Source organism: Corvus cornix, chromosome 1 (genome assembly GCF_000738735.6).
Source record: "Corvus cornix cornix isolate S_Up_H32 chromosome 1, ASM73873v5, whole genome shotgun sequence".
In the NCBI taxonomy this organism is placed as follows: domain Eukaryota; kingdom Metazoa; phylum Chordata; class Aves; order Passeriformes; family Corvidae; genus Corvus; species Corvus cornix.
In genome coordinates this window covers 82,863,390-82,883,873 of record NC_046332.1, presented here as the reverse complement: position 1 = coordinate 82,883,873, position 20,484 = coordinate 82,863,390, and the positions used below count along the sequence as shown (strand labels likewise).

At 37.9% G+C, this 20,484-nt stretch overlaps 1 protein-coding gene across 2 annotated transcripts; it reads left to right on the top strand.

Moving 5' to 3' along the window:
- The first annotated feature begins 101 nt into the window (after positions 1 to 101).
- On the top strand, positions 102 to 19,128 carry XG (Xg glycoprotein (Xg blood group)). 2 transcript variants are annotated; one of them, XM_039567264.1, is made up of 10 exons: positions 102 to 179; positions 266 to 472; positions 8,426 to 8,467; positions 8,803 to 8,859; positions 12,508 to 12,543; positions 15,061 to 15,126; positions 16,005 to 16,061; positions 16,705 to 16,743; positions 17,025 to 17,144; positions 17,342 to 19,128. In XM_039567264.1, exons 2-10 carry the CDS (start codon positions 412 to 414, stop codon positions 17,356 to 17,358), a joined length of 495 nt encoding a protein of 164 aa, XP_039423198.1. In that variant the 5' UTR covers positions 102 to 179; positions 266 to 411; the 3' UTR covers positions 17,359 to 19,128. The 2 variants fall into 2 exon arrangements, with proteins under 2 accessions (XP_039423198.1, XP_039423251.1); XM_039567317.1 differs by having other exon boundaries at positions 107 to 169.
- The last annotated feature ends 1,356 nt before the right edge of the window (positions 19,129 to 20,484 follow it).

The window sequence follows — 20,484 nt, the reverse complement described above, 5'->3', positions numbered from 1 at the left end:
CACAGCACCACACCCTGCTTTGAAGGTGAGGATGTCAAACAGGTTTGCTTTCCCCTCTGGAAAGGAGGTGGATCCAGAGTGTTCTGGCACCCTCCTCATTGGGTGCTGCCGCTGCTTCCCCAGCTCCATGCTTCCTGCCTGGGCAATAAATAAGTTTCTTTGAGCACAGGTGGCACCTTGTATGCTGCTCACAGCTTGGCTCTAGCAGGGTTGCTTGCTTTTGTTACCTGTCTGGTACACAAAAAGGTTTTTCTCTCTCTTGCAGAGCTTGTGTGTGGTGGTGAGAAACCTCTTTGGACAGAGCTGCTGATTACAAGTGTTTCCCTCAAACCTTGGCACTGCAGTTGCAACATCTACCATCATTGCTTGGAAAAAACCAACCAGAGCAATCAAGGCACTGCATAGAAGAGCATGAAGAAATTCAGAAATATTTTTCTTTTGTGCCTTGGCTTCCTTCTAGTCCATGTAAGAGGTAAGTGAGCTTTACCTAGGCTTATTTAAAGGGCTAGATTATTAAAAATGAAAAAAAAAAAAAAAGACAAAAATCCCCCAAACAACCTAAACCCCCAGCCCCTAAAAGGGATGCTTGTTTATTTGGAAATGCTTGCTAGCATTTTTTTTTGTTGTTGCTACTGTTTCATGAGTAGCATTCAAAAGTGTCTATATGTATTTCATGAGTTTCTAAAGAGATACATATCTCTTGGATGATTGCTAATAAGAGCTATGCTAGTTGAAGTTTGTTTATTATAATTTCTTATTTTCTCGCTAGTGTTGCTTCCCTAAAATGATTCACAAGCTTAGGCTTGAGTATAAACTTTTTTAAATGGAAGCTGTAAGATGAGAGTTTCCAGGGGACCTTACAGTTTCTAAAGACATCCTTAATCAAATACTGACTTCATGTTTTAAAGCTTTTCTTGGTTATTGATACTTTGAAACCTATGAGTTTTATTGTAAATACAAATTCTGATTCAGTTTAAAGATCATGCTTTTATATTGGTGCATATGCTTTAATAATTATAAACTAATAGTTTATTAACCTTAGTCAATGTATTTAGGACTAATTAAGAATTGAATACATTTTGTATATATTTTTTGATGAATAAATAGCAATAGGGAAAATGTAGCATTTTTGTACTGAGTCATTTTACTATATTCAAACATAATTTCTTTCAGCAAAATATTCTTTCAAACTTTTCTTGATGTCAAACCAAATAGAATTATCTTTGTGTGCATCAGCCATGTGGTGTACTTGTAACCTTTTCTTTTTTGTGTATTAGCAATACTGCAGAAACTTTTAGTGCAGTGTTGGCTGCAGGAAGAAATCAGTCATTAACCAATAGCTCCAAAATAGCAGCTGCTGCTGATCCTCCCACCACCCTGTATTTAAACGAAGTCCCTAGGAGATCTTGCAGTGATGGTCAGTGAAAAAAACCTTGTCTTAACTTAGTTCAATGGTTTGATTTTAACAAATGAGGAATTATTTAGAGGTCTTCAGCAATTAGCATGGCATAGAAAGAGCAGAGCAGTAGGACTGTGCTGGCCTGCACATTCTGTTGTGAGCAGTGATGATTCATGCAGTCTGACCTCTGGCATGCAAACTTTCTTGTTCTGTAACTGTCTTATGTTGAATAGCTCAGTTCAGACAATCTGAGGCTGAGCAAGCCAATTTGCATATACTCTACTATTTTAATTACAAGGATAGTCAGCCTAATCATTCTTCACTTATACATGTGCTAATTTACAGCCAGTTCAGGCTCTGCTTTGGGGAAGAAGTCATTGCAGAAAGTTCCTGTGGGCTTTGGGCACAGTCTCATGACTCTGGAAACTATTTAATCCACTTTGACAAGCAAAATTAATTATTTAACTCTATTGCAACAGACGCTGAATTTTATCATCAAAGTATTCCCCGTGTTTCAGGGGATATTCACAAGAACATCTTTGCAGTCCCAATCAAGACATGATACAAGAAAGGCTTGACCATGCTGGTGGAAAGCTGGTCTAAATTCTTGTGACAGGAATGATAGGGCATGATTCACCCTTTTATAGGCAGCTTAATTATTTTCTAAATTGTAATCCTCTGTCATAGTATCTATAAACTACTGGGCCACCACAGCCAGACCAGATGACATCATTCCTCCTCATCCAGCATTTCCTTTGTGTCCAACTATCTTGAGTTAGTTGGCTAGACTACCTTGACGGACACATCTCAACAGAAGCATAGCAGAACCAAGAACTGTATTGCACAAGGAAAGTGAAATCTGATACAGGTCAGAAACATATGTGCTCACTGCAGTATTCCATTTTTAGCTACACTCTTTAGCTTTTGTAATTTCCAGACTTAGATAGGTTACATGAAGGCTCCTATATATTTGAACTTCAACAACGAATTGTCTTGAGAGGCTTTTAGCCCAATCTGAATGAAATAAACTTTACAGAAACTTCTTCCACTGAATTTCATGGTAACATCCCTCATCAGTTCCTGCAGCTTGGCTGATCTCTGGTAATTCAGGTTTGGCTGTGTCTACACTGCCCATTTAAGGTGTGCTCAGACACAAGTCACGTTGCTCCCTGTTAACAGAGATCATGCATCTGTTTGAAACACTGGTCACATTTGGGTCACAAACCTGTGTGCACACCTGCAATGGGGAAGCTATGCAACCTGGGGGCTCTCCTGTCTATGGACCTGGAAAGCAACTGAGACTCTCACTCAGGCCTGACTGCTCAGAATGCTCCTCAGGTTCCCAGTATAGATATAATCTATATAACCATGGTCTTTAATGCTGACTGATAGATCACATGTTTAGCCGGTGACAAAGACAGTGCAAAGACTGATGATGTCTGAGATGGTTTACATTTGCTTCACCAGATATTGAATGCTACATAGGTAAAGGGAGCAGCATTTATTGCTATTCAGTAAACAGCACATCTCTGTTCAGCTAAGGCTTACAAAGTTTTGACTTAAAATCAATTGTAGTCTCAGTTAATTAGCTGTGCACTTTATGGGGAAAAAATTGTAGACTTGTTTGGATTTGAGGCCCTATGTGGCTTAGTTCTACGAATAATGTAGTTTTCACTGGAGTTAAAAGAGCAGGAGAGATGAAAAACACAGTCCTGTTTTTCTAACACTGCTCCATGTAGCTGCAGTCCTCACTGTTGTTCTGTGTGAGGTCTCTGTGGACGTGCTGAAGCATTTATGGATTCAGCAGGTAACAAATTCTCTTCTGCTGGCTGCCAAAACTGTTTCGCTCCCAAGACCTGAACTGCAATTATCCACAGGCATGTCAGTGCTATCAGCTAAGGGTGTGATTGCAGTTTGAAAAATCGACATACCTGAACTGGTTGAAGCACTAACAAGGCAGAGCTGTTGCAACATCAGAGCTTGGGAAGAGAAAACAACTATTGTAGTTACTCAGCTTCTCAGGTTCACTTTTTAAGCATTGCTGCCACACTGCAAGCCTGGTAGCAGTGCCCAACCTGACTGAGTATGTATTTTTAGCTTATTTGCACCAGCAATTGCCAATTCCTTTCCATCCCATTGAGGATAAAAAATAACAAATAAATGTCAGAATTCTTTCAAGATTAGAAATCAATAAAAATAGATCTTTCTGTGGCATTTTGCCTCATAGTTGGAGGAGAGAGATTCAGTTTGTTTTGATTAGAGTCTTCCTTCCTTTCCACAGGCTGACATCTATGAATGTTATGGGAAAATACTAAAAATACTTAAATATGACCTGTAGTACAATATCGCAAACACACTAGCCTATCTGAAAGAAAGGCTTGGATGGGTTATGAAAATATAACAGTCCCACTTCCACTGAATAAGCTTTGCCTGTTACCAGTAGATTTTTAATTCCTGAAGAATTTATGCAAAAGTTAAATCACAGCAATGTATTTTCAAAGGGCAACAATGCTACAGATTAAATGATAGGAAAGGCCAGAGTAAGCATTAAGATTAGCAGGCAAGTTAAAGTCCTTCCTTACATCCCTGGTCTTATTACAGCAGTGGTGAAGGAACCAGGGGCTATCCATATTGAAGGTCAAGAGGTGTTTTGCATGCATTTTACTGGTGTACTTGGTATGAAAGTGGGACGAGGAACATTACAAGACACTCTGTGAGCAAGAGAAACAGCAAAGCCTGGCATCTCCCTGACCACCTAAATATTTGGTTCCCTCTGTTGTGTCCAAGCTACCCATCAGAGAAAGTGGGGATTAGCCAGCTGGTACTTAGGCAGCGAGTGGTCACTCAGAGAGCCCAACACAGCTGTTGCCTGTGCCACACTAAGGATTTCAGTAGGAATACTCATATAGGTCTCTTGTTTGAGTACAGTTCTCATGTAATGTGACCATCATTAAGCCTGAGACTCTCAGACCAAGTGGCTGAAAAGGGCTGGCAGTTTCATGAACCTGTAGTGACAAAGAGAAGCTTTGGATTAAGAGCCCACACCACGGGCTAAGCTCTGCTGCCTCATGACACAAAGCTGAAATTCTGAGATGCACAGGAACATGTATGGTGTTCCTTCATGGAAGATCCCATTTCTTTTGCTCTGCCTGCGATTTTACAGCACACACCAGCTTCTGAACTCATTCTGAAGCAAAATACAGAAAATTATATGTTTTATTTTAGGTTTGCAGGGCATATCATATCATAAAGAACATCAGTTACCTTTGAACAGCAAGGCAAATATCGTAGAAGATTTTCTTTTGTGTTTGGTGAAGCTATGTTGCACAGAGCTAAAGCAGTACTGCCACTCCTACTTTATTAGTGCATCTTAGTTGCTGCTGATTACTTAAATATGTTCTTGTATGAATAAGCGAGACAGTCCTTTTCATGTCCCTTGCATTTAAACTAAAACCAGAAGTGGCCTAGCAAAAAGCATGAAGTCAATAATCAGGTCCACATATTGTGGTCTATATACTGGACCTTGGATCTTAATTACAGATTTTAAAGCATACTCATTTTCCACCCCAGCGTCAAGGGGTTGTAATGGCAAACGTTGCTTATGGAAACTAAAGGTCCTTGAAGGAAAAACAAGCTACAGTAACCTCATCAGCAAATATGGACCATGAGGCTATTACATGAAAGAAATAGTACCTGCTCATTGAGATTTTGTCCACAGTGTCCACTCTGGGGTGTAAACCTTTATGTTCTCCCAGAAGTGAGTAATTTCCTTTAAACAAACATAATTGCTTCCGGAATAAAGTTGGACCAGTACACGGGTATGTTCCAAATCACATGCATGGGAAAATACATCCCATTTTCTCATTATGAAGGAAATAAGTTTCTTGATTGTATTAAAATCAGAAATGGTCTGTGCAAAGAATAACTCACAATTTCAGCTAAAAAAACCCCATAAAATGAGTCTCGCTAGTGATTTTGGTAACATATTATTCCCTTTTAGAAAATTTTTGTTCTCATTTTTGAGTCACTGACTTTTTTCTTGGTCTCTGCCAGCTTCATAGTGTTTTAAGCTCATTGTATTCATGAAACAATTCCTATTTAATTACAATGAAGAAATCATACTCATTCATGCCTTTAAATACTGTAAAATCAACTTATTCTTCCTTTCTATCTTGTTCACAATTAGAAGTTAGTTACTTCTAATTTATTTGTCACACAGGTAATCTCATCCCTATCACTACTAGCAATGCACCCAAAACCAATGAATTTAATCATCTTAATGACAAAATTATTTATCTAACACACATGCACATATATGCATTTTAGATGTGTGTCCAGAAACATGTAAAACACATACAAACACATTTTCTCATGGATTTTAACTTCCTTTATGATATTAGATTATGCATATTAAAAGCCTGAGAAGTTAATTTCATTTGTCACACAACCTGATCCTCACTTAGCAATATTCATTACTGCTTTATTTAAATCTGCATCACTTTAAGGGCCACAAGCTGTGTTCATATGGATCTAGTCCAGGACTGAGCCTACTTATGGAGATTAAAAATTGCACAGTGATGTCATGGTGGCCTTTTGTCAGAAAACTTCTGACTGCTGTTGTCATGACCAACTGATAACACTCACCTGCAGAATACAGCCTTGCTCCTCGTAAATTCTACTCAAACACTGTGGGACCTCAGACCCTTGTGATCAAACAGATACATGCTTAAAGGGTGGGGGATCCATTCAACATTTAGATAACAAATTAAACCATAGACAAAAGATGCTACTGTCTACATTTGTGACTAGATATTTCAGAAAACTAATATTCAAAATTTGTGAACACCAAATGCACATGGGCCTGAGGACATGACTTTGCAAGGACTGTTTTGTGGTGTTCAGCAGGAGCTTATGGGCATTTTCTCAAATTCTCTGTTATGAGTCATTGAGAACCACCCAACATAAAAACATTACTACAGTCATTTTATTTCTATGTCAAAACAGGGATACTCCCAGAAAAAAGGTTAGAAGTAATGCCAAGAAATAGCATACTAGCTGAAAAGCAGCAATAGAAGAGATAGCTGGGAGATAATACCACCTGCAGAGCTAAATCTCTTTGTAACTTTATCCACATTAAAACAAAACAAAAAAAACCAAACCAAAACAAACCAAACAACAACAAGGCCAACAGCAGCAAACACAAAACCCCCAACCAATTAAAAACCCCCAATGGAACAAAGCTGTTTCTGCCCCACTAAAATTTCTTTCATTCTCATTTTCTTCAGTATATTTCCAACTCTACTATGGAAGCTGATCTCAAGAAAAAGGGATTATGTGGAAAATTAATTTCTTTCAGTCCTTTTGTTCTGTGGGGAGCTTCACTAATTTATTTCCCTTGTCATTTATCTTCAGAGTTCTCTGAAGTGACTGCAGTTCCTATTGAGCTACGTATCCTCTGAGAATCTAATATGGTTTTGTTTTTAGACCCACCATTATGTGGATGAAGTCTGAGCTGTTCAGCTATTTAACTAACTGTTATCCTCCAAAATTAGATTCTTAAAAATGTCTAGGTACCGTCTCAGGAATGATAATGAGCATTTAAAATTCTGCTCAACAGAATCTTACTCCTTGTGGTCATTTGATGTTATTATCAGAGGAAGCTGGTATGGAAGTCCAAGCAGTATTTTGGTTTATTGCAATATAATTTACCATGCTGTACAGATGTCCTCATACAAACTGCCCATCTGTCAAGGGTTACATTTACATGGTCAGAGATTTCACTGTGGATTCCTGTCTTAATCCCAAGCCGTCATTCTGTGTTGGTGCCCTTTTCTTTTCATTGCTTGGTTTATCGTTAGAAATAATTTTTTAAAAAATCAATACAAATAATTTCTGCAGGAGATTTTCAGTCTTCGTTTTTCTCTTCTTAAAATTTCTGTAGCTTTCTTCTGTTTCTCCCTTGAAGTCTCAAAACAATACCTTTTGCCTTTTCCCACCTTTTCTATAACAGAACAGACATACAATAGGAGAGGGAAATGTTGGTATTGTCCAGAAGGGACAGAGGGTGTTAGTAACTGTTTCAGTCTGTTGTTTTGCTTTAGTTCTCATGCAGTTGAAAGCATCTGCATCATCTTTCTTGAATTTCATATTCTGGTTAGATTCCACCTTCTATTTTTATTTTTCCTTAACTTCAAAGAAATATTACGCCTGAAACTTTTCCACAGTCTTCCTTCACAAGATGATTTTGTCACATTCTCTTTACAGCATTAGGACCTCAGTAGTTGCTTTCCATATTGTTAGTTCCTGCATGTCATGACCTGTAACAAAGCAGCTGGTTTGTCCAACAGCTCTTCAGTATTACAAAATTATTTCTGATGACCCTAGTTCTGATTATGGTTACAGAATTATTCCTGATGACTCACTCCAACAAGAAATGGTCTCAGGCACTGATGAAGGTGGTATCCTGAGGCAATGGGGTTCAGGTCAGACAGCCTCCTCCAGTACTCTGGATGCTGATCAAAAATGAGGATTTTACCCAAAGACAAAATCAAAGGACAGTCAGGATTAAGTTGCTTGTACTGATGGCACTGAAGAAATGCTTCAGAAAAATAGAATTTGACCATATAAGTCAAGGCAGGAGGTCAGCCTGTGGGTAGTGTGTCTGCATGAAGATCAAAGTGTTCCATGGCTGGGGTGACAGCCCACGGGCAGCAGCTCAGGGCCCAGTAAGGAAGGGCTGGTGGTGTTTGCACAGCAGGTGAATATGATAACACAAGAGAGCAGCTTCTCCTTGGCCTATCTGAACAAACAACTTCTTTGAATTAAATGGGCCCATGTCTCACAGCCATTCAGGACTGCACTGCGCAGGGATGACAGCTGACAGCTTGTTCTCTGCCTGCTGCTGTTTGGATGGGTCTTTCTTTTGCCTCTTCCTGGTGTTCTGGCTCCATACAGAGCCCTCAGGTCAGGAGGTCATGGAAACTGCCTGCTGACTGACTGTCTTTTCTTCTGTCACACTCTTTCTAGGTCAAGGTGATTTTGATTTAGCTGATGCCCTTGACCACCCTGGTATGTAAATTTTCTATCTTTATTTTACTATGGTGTTTGCACCCAATAATAACTCTTAAGTCTTTTTCCTTGAGGAATAGAATATGAAGTGTTTACTACTTAAGTTAAAGATACACAGAACTGGAAAATGCTAGATTTCAAAGTTTCTATCATGAAATGAACATTTTCTTTAAAAAAAACCAAACAAAAAATAGCTTTGAAAACACATCCCTTCATTTTTGGCTTCTGCTGTGATACATAAAGATTTATTGAAAGCAGCTCTCTACATTTGCAGATACCTGCTTTTGTTAGGTTGAAGCTGTTATTGTTTATTGACATGTCATTGTGTCCAACAGATGACATAATTACCAGGAAGCCTACAGTGATCAGAAGACCAACAAGACCTGTGCTCAGTGAGTAATAAGTAATGGGTCATAAAACTGATTTTGTATATGTGAGAAGCTTTCACATGAGGTTCTTCATCATATTTTCCCTTGTGCTTTAGCTGAGATAATGTGTGGATAATAGCTGTCTGCTTTATGTAAAATAAGTGCTCTTTTGACGGTTTCCCATTACCTGTCTTCAGCTCTTCCAGTGAAGTGTTAAAGCACGGCTGGCCAGTCATGGTATTTTATCTCCTGAAGATCTTCTTCATACTTTTCTAGATTGTTCTGAACTCCCTGGGGAGTATAACAATGGGTAACTTGCTAAAAATGGCTAACTGTTCCTCTACTTTTTTTCCCTATTATCCTTACTTTTCTGTATATTTATTCATGAGGCCTGATAACAGACATGGAAAAGATCCAGAAGCAAGTTGGGGGTATCCTTTCTTCTCACCATTTATTTGATTCATATTACCTAGTACTGATTGCTACAATCACCTGTGTTAGAAAGGAAAAAAGGTTCTGAAGAGTGAAGAGCTGTAGTCCTGAGAATGCCAAACAACAAATTCCAATGAACACTTGTTAATGTTGAAAAAACCCAAATTCCAAACAAGAACAAAATTGGATTTGTGATGGAACAATTTATGACAACATAGAGTTTTTTTCATGTAAACTACGCTGCAATAAATTTCTGTCTATCAAACAAGATGCTTTAATTGGAAAATGCTGGATAACATTAGCCCACACAACAACGTTAGGTCTTTTTCTGGACAAACTTGGCAACAAGACTTTAGGTGCATGAAAGTAGTTACATTTTCCATGCAATTCTCTGGCTCCCTCTTTGAACAAACAGGGGCAATATTTTGTGAAAGTGGTAGTTATTATATACTTTAAGGGCTGCATTCTTCCTTCCAACTTCATTTGGCAAACAAAGTTTGTGTCTGGCCTAGATTAGAAGTGTTTGTCTAATTTAAAATACTGCACTCAATGTGTATTTGTTCCTATCCTAATGCAAACATTTCAAGTAAGTTATTTGAATTGTGCCCTAAGATACTTTATCCTTGGTCATGCTTAAAGGTAGCTTAGGGATGCCAATATCGACATTGAAGCTGCCTAAGTCAGGTGAAAGGAATTTTTATTTTTAGGGACTCCTAAATCTGTTAGAGATACAAACATCAAATAAATATTTGCCCTAACCAAATCCACTTCACTAATTTTTGGGCAGGAAGAACTCCATGTTTTTCAGACTCTTTCAGAGTCTCTTTCAGCACTACAGAGGACTGCAGAGAGTTTAGAAAAAGAAATTAAAACTTCTTAAGAAAACCCAAGCCCACGGTGTTACAAATCAATTATTGGAGTCGGAAAGTGCAGAAAGATGGTACAAAAGTATGTTCTAGCATCTGCATAATGCTTCATCTTAACTTCAGGGTGTCCCCTATGTCTCATTCAGAAGTGAGGCCAGCTGAGATTTTTGTTCAGCTGAGGCCAGTTACAGGCAGTGTCCCCTGGGCATCCCATGCACCTCTGCCCAGTTGAAGGTCTCCTGTAGGCCCCTCCCTAGTGTAACAAAATTCTTCACAAAATTTAATGGAAGGTTATGTTTATTTACAAATCTCAAAGTAAGTTGATGTTTACCCACTCACATTGTTCCTGCATTCTATTTAATTCAGCCATATCCTCACACCCACATGCTCATGAGCACCAAGATGTGTCTGGTGAGCATTGTGTGCAACATGAGACAAAGCTTGCCAGCTACTGAGCTCTTACCCTGTCTCTGTGCTTCTTCTTGATCAGAAATGACAAGTAGAATCCACAGATCTTTTATATCCTTTAGGAGTAATCAGGTATTATAGAGAGGTCCTTTATTAGAGGCCATAATATTTCTCACTCCAGTGTCTCTGAACCCTTGGTTAGGTTGCTGCCCACTGTCTTTTTTTTTTTCTTGCTTGTTCAGAGTACACAAGCTATGTGCACAGATTTATTTTCTAGGTGGACAATCAGGAAAAGTAGTAATATACTGCAGCCTTTGGTGTTAGAATACCTTTCTGCTTTTCCTCTGCTGACAAGTCATCTGTGCTGTCATCAGAGCACAGGCCTGCTGGTTTTGACAGAAACAACACATTCCTCAGTTTTACTGCTGGGAACAGTGACCTTTATTGTCTGTTCTTGTAACACTTCGCTGTTTTTTCTGGTCCCTACAGACACATGCATTTCCATTTTTATTAAATTCATATCAACCTTAGCATTTCTGCAACAAATCTCTGCATGAACCCTCCAGAGTAGAACTTGCATTTTACCTGAATTCTTCATCCCAATAATAAATTGAATCCAGTTTTCAATTTATTGCTTCTTACAGTGTTAGCATTTGACAGGTAAAGGTATTTTTGAAATGCAACTCTCTGCTGGGCAGACACAGGGAGGTTCAACACCTGACAAGAACAAACCAAGTCATGTATTATGAATTTGATTATTTTCCTGCCAGATTTCCTGGTGACATCAAAACATTTCTGAGTTGTTACGCAAATGAGACTAGATACTGTGCAAAAGCAGCTTCCCACTCCTCCTGGATATAAAGAACAGAAGAAAACAGACTTCTGCATGGTGATTTTCTTGTGTTTTGCAAATTCTGACACACATGTAATGAAAAAAAAAAAGGTGTTTAATTGAGAGTCTATCTAATTGTCTGTGGCAATAAGCACTGTTACCAAAATTTAGAGGTTTTGCTGTCCCTTTTCTTCTGATTCACTGCATTACTCCACATTTATAAGCATCAAGAAAGGGATTCTTGGAGTTATGACATCCATCTAATATATGTCTTTCAGAACTCACCATCATTCCATATACACCTTAAATACCACCCACATATTCATATCCACACCTGCGTGTTAGAAACAGAGTTCCTCTTTATGCACCTGCAGCTCATGGAAAAAAATTTTATTGGATGGAAAGGTTCCATCCCAGGTTCAGCACAACACATGTACAGCGCAGGGCAATGGTCACAGCTTGTTGATTTACTGGGTAACATGCACATACAGACATTTAATTCTATCTAAAAACCTTTATAGCTGAGGCAAAGAAAAACAGACTGTCTCCCAACCTCAGACAGGTGCATATGATTGCCTGAAGCAAGGGGTCACCATGACCCTTACGTAGATTAGGTGACTCAATCTCTCCCCAAGTAGGTTATTGCTCCTTGGTATTTGTTCTTGAAATGGGTATTCAGTTTTTGCAGTTCAATAAATTACACTTAAGCCAAACATACCTACACCAATTTTAACCACAGACATAAATGTTAATAATTAAGTGTATTTAAGAAATGGATACAGTCACATATTTTAGCAAAGATAATTTTATTTTTTTTACTTGCACGTATATTAAAGAGGTATTGATCTTGATTCAACTGTAAGATTTATTTTGACATCATTTAAATCAGGAAAAAAACCTTCATATTTTGAGTAGAAAATACTGTACTGTTTGTCAATTAGTGTGTGGGGAAATATTAGATTCTATCAGAGTTTTCGAGAAAAGTGTGGTAAGTTATTTGAATTTGTGGGACTGATCTGAAAAAGGTGCTTGTCAAACATTCAGTTGAACACATTCTAATGAAAATAACATTTCATTTCCCTCAAGAATTGTGTGTAATTCACTTTTCTACATCTTCCTCCTATTCATTTTTAGACAATGATCTACATTTAGGAGATGCTCTTGGTGGGGGTGAGTACTCTCTTATTTCCTTGACTATAAGGGGATTTTTTCTTTCATAGTCTTTTTCTGAGCTCTGCCTAATTTGGAAAAAAGAGATTTCAGTACTGCAGGAGGTGCTATGGTCATGTGAGTCATTACAACTCATGTACATGCAGCCCTTCTGCCTGAGGCTGCCACGCAGTGTCACCAGCTACCTTTGAGAGCTTCCAGCTGCCCTACCTTGCATGCACTGAAGTTAACGGGGGCTTCCTGTGCCATAGCAGACCCCCCCAGGCATGGCCCATTCACTGTGGTGGCTCAGGGTGGAGTCCTCTGACAGAGGCTTGATGATGGTGATGGCTGTAGTTTCTTCAGCTGCCAAAAATGAGCCTGCCTAAGAATTAGGAATCAGAGGTAAGACTGGATGGAGAGGTTTGAGCTTCTTGTGGCTCTGCTGATGGCAAATTAGAAATTCAGGAAGGAATGTTTCAGAGATGAGCACTGATGATACAGCCTAAGTTTGAAGCAGCCAAGCTGTTGTAACATGCTGTTAACTTCCAGATATTGCCATAACACCCAGATCTGACCTAGGAAATATTCATAGTAATGTACTGAGCTGTGCAGACATGTGAAATCCTTGAGGTTGGGAATTTGTACACCAAAGTTTATTTAGCATGTTTAGAGATGTACCAAGGATGTGAAGTACTCTAGAAAGGTTCTTGAATACTGAAGTTACCCAAAATGCAACTAGTATTGAATCAAAGCCTAGAATTCCACTTTAATCACAGCCACACAAAAGATCAATTACTTTTCAGCACAGATCAGTTACTTCAGCACAGAACCTCTGAATCAGCTGCAGAGGTCTGGTTTACTTACGTTTCAGTCTTAGAGAATGAAACCTTTTTTACTGGGGTTTTTTTTTCCCATTTCCATGTTCCCCTGTGGTACTTCAGGCCTTCGTTTGAATGACATATAAGTCCACACTTTACAAAGCTGAATATAATTTTGTTAATAATTCCCATGTTTATATTGTCATTTGTTCCTCCCTGTACTAATTGTTCCATTCCTGCAGGTTTTTAATGAGTACTGTTATGAGAGGATAGGTTAAATATATTGAGTAAATAATTAATTAATAGCTTAAGTATCTTCATTAACCAAATCTTTTCATTCGAAGGATGGCAAATTGTGCTTCCCTTGGTTTTTATTTATTTGTTCTATTTTCAGTTCAGGTTCTTAATTGACCTTCAGACATGGTATAATGAGGTTAAAGTTATGTCTCTCGTTATCAGTACTTCTGAAGACATTATTTTTTCACCAGCTATGCCATACAATATGTCTTCTTATGCTTAGAGAAGACTAAGTGCAGCATCACAATAGAAATGAAAAATGGGATTGGGGGTTTTCTGCTTTTGCGCCACAGTGAGTCTTAGTTCATGACACAGAGAGCTGGAAGAGATCAAGCCCTTCCTCTACTGAATATAATTAACTGGGCAAAGTCTGATTCAGCAAAGCTTTACGACTCTACCTAAAATCCATTGACTGTAGGCTACACTCACTTGAAGTTAAGCATATACCTAAATAATTTTCTGGATCAGAACCTAAATGATGGTCAGAAACAGAAGCATATTTAGCATTGTATTTAGCAGCTAGGCAAGAATAAAACACAGCAAAAGGGCATCTAGCATGTTTGGAAGGTGAAAGATACAAGGACGGGGAGGGAAATTGCTATTTATTTCTGTGACCTAATTTTGATTTGTGCAGAACTAAATTCACTGCCTGGCTATGAGAACAGTTAAATATGTGATTGAATTGGTTGAAAAAAGGATGGCAAGAGAGGACCTACTCTATACATGCAGAGCAGCAGCCCTAGATATTAAATTTGGCAGCCCTTGATACTCCAACACCGTATATGCAGTTTGGAAAGTGCTTCTATTCATCAGATCTCCTGCTCTATCCAATGCATCTCGTTCTAATCCTTTGGAAAAAATTAAGGCTAACTGCTAACACAAAGTTCTAAACAACAACAAAGCTGAAGTCTGAGTTCATTTTGCACAGATCAAGAGCAGAAAATTCATTATGCATTAGATAAACTCAGCATCTGCTAGATGAAACCTATCTGCAGGCCTTATTAATACCTGCTGATGGCAATGAGATAACCTGTTGCCTCCTGCGCAGCCTAGAACACCAGCTTTTCTCTTGGCTCTGAGTAACTGCACCACTGACACCCACAGTGACACATGGTGCCTCCCAGCTGTCAGCTTTAAACAATGTTAGCACTTGCCAGAAATACATGAAATATTTTCCTTCAATGTTTTTGTGAATTATTCTCCTCTTTTGAAAATATTCCCTGTTCACTTCCAAGTCAGTTTTTGTTGCTAGATATTTGTTGATATAGTGCTTAAGTCTTTTAAATTACTGAGAAGGTCCTTTTACTAATTCATGGGAAGACAAGTTAGAAATAGGTATAAAATGTCAAATTGTCCTACTCTTTATTTACAGTTCCCAGTTTTGCCTGTTCAACCATCTAACAATATTAATTATCAATAGGTGACATCTCAAGAAAACCTTTATACCCACCTCTACCACCACGCCCGGGAAGTTATGGTAATTCTGGTAAGACTATTTGTTCTTAAGAAAATGCAGCGCTATGAGCAGACATTTTGAATACTTTAATCTCTTATTTCTGTAGTAATAGTTTTTATCATCCTTTCCCTACATCTTCTTTGGCAGTCACTGTTTATGACCCAGTGTTTGGAAAGCTTGTTTCTGAGTTTTAGTGTTGGTACCATAAAGTTTTTCTGCCTGCTCAAAATGTGGGACACTGTGTCCTAAGTGGCACAAGACTAACATTTAATCTTGTTTGCATTTTCATTTTGGGTGTGTATACACTGAACTATGTGAAGGTTCAAATTTGACATCTAGCCACAGGGCAGGGATAAACCTGTGTTCAAATCCATTTGAGATGTGCATCTGAGATGGCCCTGGGGCATACAGCAGATGGGGATGGGCAGCCTGTATTGCTTTTGAGTTTGGTTCCAGACACTCAAATAAAGTAAATGTGGCATATCTATTCTGGCTTTCACCCTGTACCTCTACTTACTTTGGGTGTGGCTGTAGTGGTGAGCCATGTACAGGTCCTTCTGGAGTCCTCCCTGGAAAGAACCCACTGACTATCTGCTTCAGGGATCACTGGGACTCAAGATGTCCATGTTATATAAGGATTTGAGTTACTGAAGGCCCAAGACCACGTATCTCACAACTACCCAAAACAGACACAGAATTTGTAGACACCAGCAGTGCCAGTACTTCAGCTTTCAGGTGAATTTTGGCAGGTGACCATTCAGTGCAAGACATATGATCCATCCACCATGTCGAAGCTGGGATTTCAAAGGTTCCTCACCTCTCCCTAGAACACTACAAAATGAGTGGACAAGGGAGCTGAAGGGGTTACCATTGTAGAAAATTTTGCAGCTGGAATCTTTATCTTGCAGGGGGTTTTGATGACTCAGATCTCCTCGATGGGAAGCCTTTACCACCGGTTATAACAGGTAGCCTTTGCCAATTTCCCTTGCAACAGCTTCCTAACACCTGTAAACTGGAGCTGGTTGGTTTTGCTTTAGTGGTAATCTGCTTGTCTCTGAAGGAATAGGAAAAGACTCTGCTATTTTTATTTAGGTTAGTTATCCTTCATGAAAAAATATGGTTTGGAGCCTGAAGCTAAATCTTGAAACATGTTCCAAAACATGTTGTAGCACTCTGGCATATGCCAGAAGCCTGCAGGTTTTATCCCTTTGAATTCAGCAAGGAAAGTCCCAAAGCAAGGGGCTTGCTGAAGTAGATGGACCAAGACTAAGATCTTGATGTAAACTAATGATGAAAGATCTGATTGTCTAGAAGTAGAGAAGAGATAGAGTATACTGGCCTCCCTGTGAAATCAGCTTGATGTAGAGTGTTACATATGATCCTTCTATTAGATGATAGCATTCATGACCAAAAATGAAGTGTCAAGAGGAGGAACAGTTATTCCTCTGGCCAGCACAGCTATCAGTGAGGGGTGGAAGGGCAGCTCCTCTCTTTCAGTCCTGTTGGGCCACCCCTTTTGCCCTTTGTATGTCACACTTTGCTGAATAAAGACTTAGTTCTCAAAACATGATGACAAATATTTCGATTAAACTTCACCCTCTATTCCAGGAGAAGAGGAGCATCCTTTCAATCATGGAGGGAACACAGGTATAGTAAATAATTTACATTCTTCTACAATTGATTTCTGATCTTCATGAAATATTAAAACCATGTTGGCCCTCTAAAAGTAGCACATATACTAAATTAGGCTTTAAGACACTATTTTCACATCAGCTGTAATGTAACACAATTTCTATTCATCTGCTTAATTTTATTGTTTCACAAAACTATTTTCATAATTTGGGAAAAGCACACTTTAGTAGACAATATGCTTAAGACAAACCATCTAAGTGTCTCTGAAAAAAACCCTTCTCTTTCTTTTTCCACAGATTCAGGATTAATAGCTGGAGTTACATCTCCTGTAATTTCTTCTTTTGTAATACTGGTTGTTGGATCAATAGCAGCCTACACTGCTTACAAGAATAAGAAACTTTGTTTCAAACCACGTGGTAAGGCCCAGTTTTCCACTGATTTAGTGCTAAAGTAGATGGGAATTTGACAAATAATTGTCTCTGCCACCACAGAGGTACCTGACTCTTGTGGCTCTGTGTGTGGAAACCAGCCCAGGTGCCCCAGATCAGCCTCAGAAAAGCTGGAAAAGATCACCCGCAGTGGAAATACTGAATGTTCAATATTCATTTTTCAGGTGGGGCTACAGTGTAAACAACTGAAAGGAGAATTGCTCTCATCACAGGTTCCTTTGGTTGGTGACATTCTACATTGCCATTTGGACAGAAGAAAATCTTCCTTTAACGAACATTTTCTTGAGACATTGCAATCCTGCTCTCTCTAACCTGATGTCACTTTTGCACCTCGAGCTTTATGTCATCAAAGATATGCTTAAAACATCCAGAGATTGTATTGCACTCTCTGACCTGAATTCATAAAGGTTGGATACGGATTTGGACTCAGAAGTTATCTTAAAGAAAGAAATCAAGTTTGATATAAGCTAAAAAGGGAAAGATTTGGGTTTGTGAGGATTCAAGTCACCAAATAAATTTTTTTTCTGTTTTCAAAATTAGCCAAAAAACTTCATCCTTCTGATAGAATAGGAATAAGGAGTTTGCCGTTTCCCTTAACACTTGTTGGGTTTCTCCAGTATATTTCTGTAATGATTACTGTTTAAAGAAAATTTGTAGTTGTATAAAGGATTAAAAATTTGAATGCCTTTACTTTGTATTTATGTCTGAATTTTAGCAAAGTGAAAGGAACTATAGCTAGAAAATTCATTTTTAATTTTATAATATATTGAAAAGATTATGTATATTGACAAACCACTGTTTAAAACAAAATAGAGAGGAACACATGGTAATTTTATTTATTTATTTATTTAATTGATTAATTACTGAAATGGTATTTAGCTCTTCTTAGGAACTAGAATTTCACATATGTGTAATTTCTCTTCTTGAAAACTTAGGCCCTACTCTAAGAACCTTTGAAAGCATTCATCTAGCAAGACGGGTTTTTAAAGAAATACTTCTTATTTGTAACTTCTGAAAAGGGAAAATGGGTACAAAGCTTCTTCTGATTCATTTAGAATGAGTTTGTCATGCTTCATTCTCTAAGCTCCAAGTCACAACAACTTTTAAACTTCATGCTATGTGGAGGTGTGGTTACATAGTTTTTCTAGCAAGACTATTTCATGTCTTTCTCTGATTCCTGATCAGCCTTGCTGGGCTAGCAAATACCCTCGTGTAGACAAACCTATCACAAAAACTGACACTTTTCCTGTCTCTCTGCCTTCATTTAGCTAACTGAATCAAAAAACAGCAAATGAATGAAATACAGTTGAAAGCCGGCAAAACTAGCAGTTTACTGACAAATCTGCAATACAGCCATTTTAGCTAACTTTTTAAAGCATAAGGAAATCAGTGTGGCTTTATCTTCGTTTTATATGCAAAGCATGTTTTTTGTTACCAAAATTCCTTTCAGATGGAGGTAAATATGACTTTGTGTTTAGAGGAATACATATACTAAACATGTACTTTTTCATGAAATAAAATACTATTTGTCTAAATTATATTTTAAATGGGTATATATCAGTTTCTTGCTTAGATGACCACGATTTTTTTTTTTTGATTCTGAAAGAAATTATAATGTACATCAGCTTAAACATAGAAACATCTTGACAACATACAAACAAATGAACACCTTTGTGGCTATCACTTTTAATTTATGAATGAGAAAATATTTTTAATATGGTGTGGTTAATATGGTTTAAGGACATTTAATATTTCTTTTAAAATAATAATCTTCCATGTTAATAGTTAAAACAGATTGATATGTATTTTGTCAGGTAGGCGTAAAGATTGGATTAATGAAATGATAAGTGTTTTGCTGTTACAACTTCAGTGGTTTGTTCAGCCATGAAAATACATATTTTGCTTCTTTCTCTTCAAAATTTTCAATAAACACCTACTGTGTTTTATCTAAGATGATCTATGTTTTGTTTGTTTCGCTTGCTACTTTCTGGGACATATGAGGACTGATATGTTCTATATACAAGTTCAACTATGTCCCACTAGGATAAAGAAGGAAATGCTTCAAACTAAAGAAAAATTACAGGAATAAAAAAACCAAAGCAAACCCAAAAAAACCAAAACAGCTTAAAAAAAAAAAAAAAAAAAAAAAAAGAATAGATAATTAAGTGTCTAGAGAAGAATCTACGGGCAAAATTTTTGCTTTTGCTATGCTATGAAAATTTATTTAAAATTGTTCATATTTTCAAAATAATTTATTACTTGTGTTGATGTTAGCCCCCAAGCAGATCTATTATGGAGAATTTGAGCAAAACACATGAATCTGAATGGATAAACCCTGACTACCCAAGTGTTTAACCCTCTGAAAATCTTTGGTCTAATTATGTCAGCATACACCCAATATACCAATATACCAGTGTGCAGCAGTGTGCACACTTTTAGGTGTTAATTTCCGTTTTAACTAGAATGATGAGATGATAACAAATTTATAGTTATTGAAATAACTATTTCTATTATTATTATTTCAGGTAATTGAGGGGTTATGTAGGGAAGCTCTAGTGTATTTAAGTCTGGAGGGGAAGGAATGAAGGAATATAACCTAGCTGTTAGAACATCAGAATTCTAGCTTGTTTTACTGGCTCACATATTTAAAATCCATTCTATAGCGTAAAAAAATTTACTGGCACACAAGTAAAACAGAAAATCATCTAAATGTAGACTTCACTTTTATTACCAAGGAAAAGCTTTTTTTAGTCCTCCAACTGAAATACAGCTGCCAGTTAAATTATCTACAACAGTAATCTTGCTACTCATTAACATGCTGTTTATTTAACTTGCCAATATAAGCCAAAGGTGAACACAGATCCCGGAGAATTCTGTTTCTGTGGGATAAATAAAACTTCATTTCCTGTGTGTTTATGTCCTTCCTTCCTTTAAACACCTCACCACTACTACAGAGCAATGACAACCTCTTCTCCAGTGGATCTCTAGGATTCTCCCAGGGTGTGAGGGAACAGATGCTGCAGCTTCGAGTGGCAACAGAGATCCCTTGCAAATTGTTGGAAAAAAAGTTTTAAATAGTTGAGTGGTACCATTGGGCATTTTTTTCCAGTGGTACACTGTCTGAATTTGTTGACCTCTGCTACACAGATACTGATGTTCACAGCACATTCTGACACAAAAATGCCTCGGATGAACCACAACAGCCTAAAATTACCTTGCAGAGATATTGCATGGCTGAATTACGTCACAATTACATGGCTTCTAAGCTAGTGGCAAAAGCATGCTGTGCGAATAAATGTGCATTTAT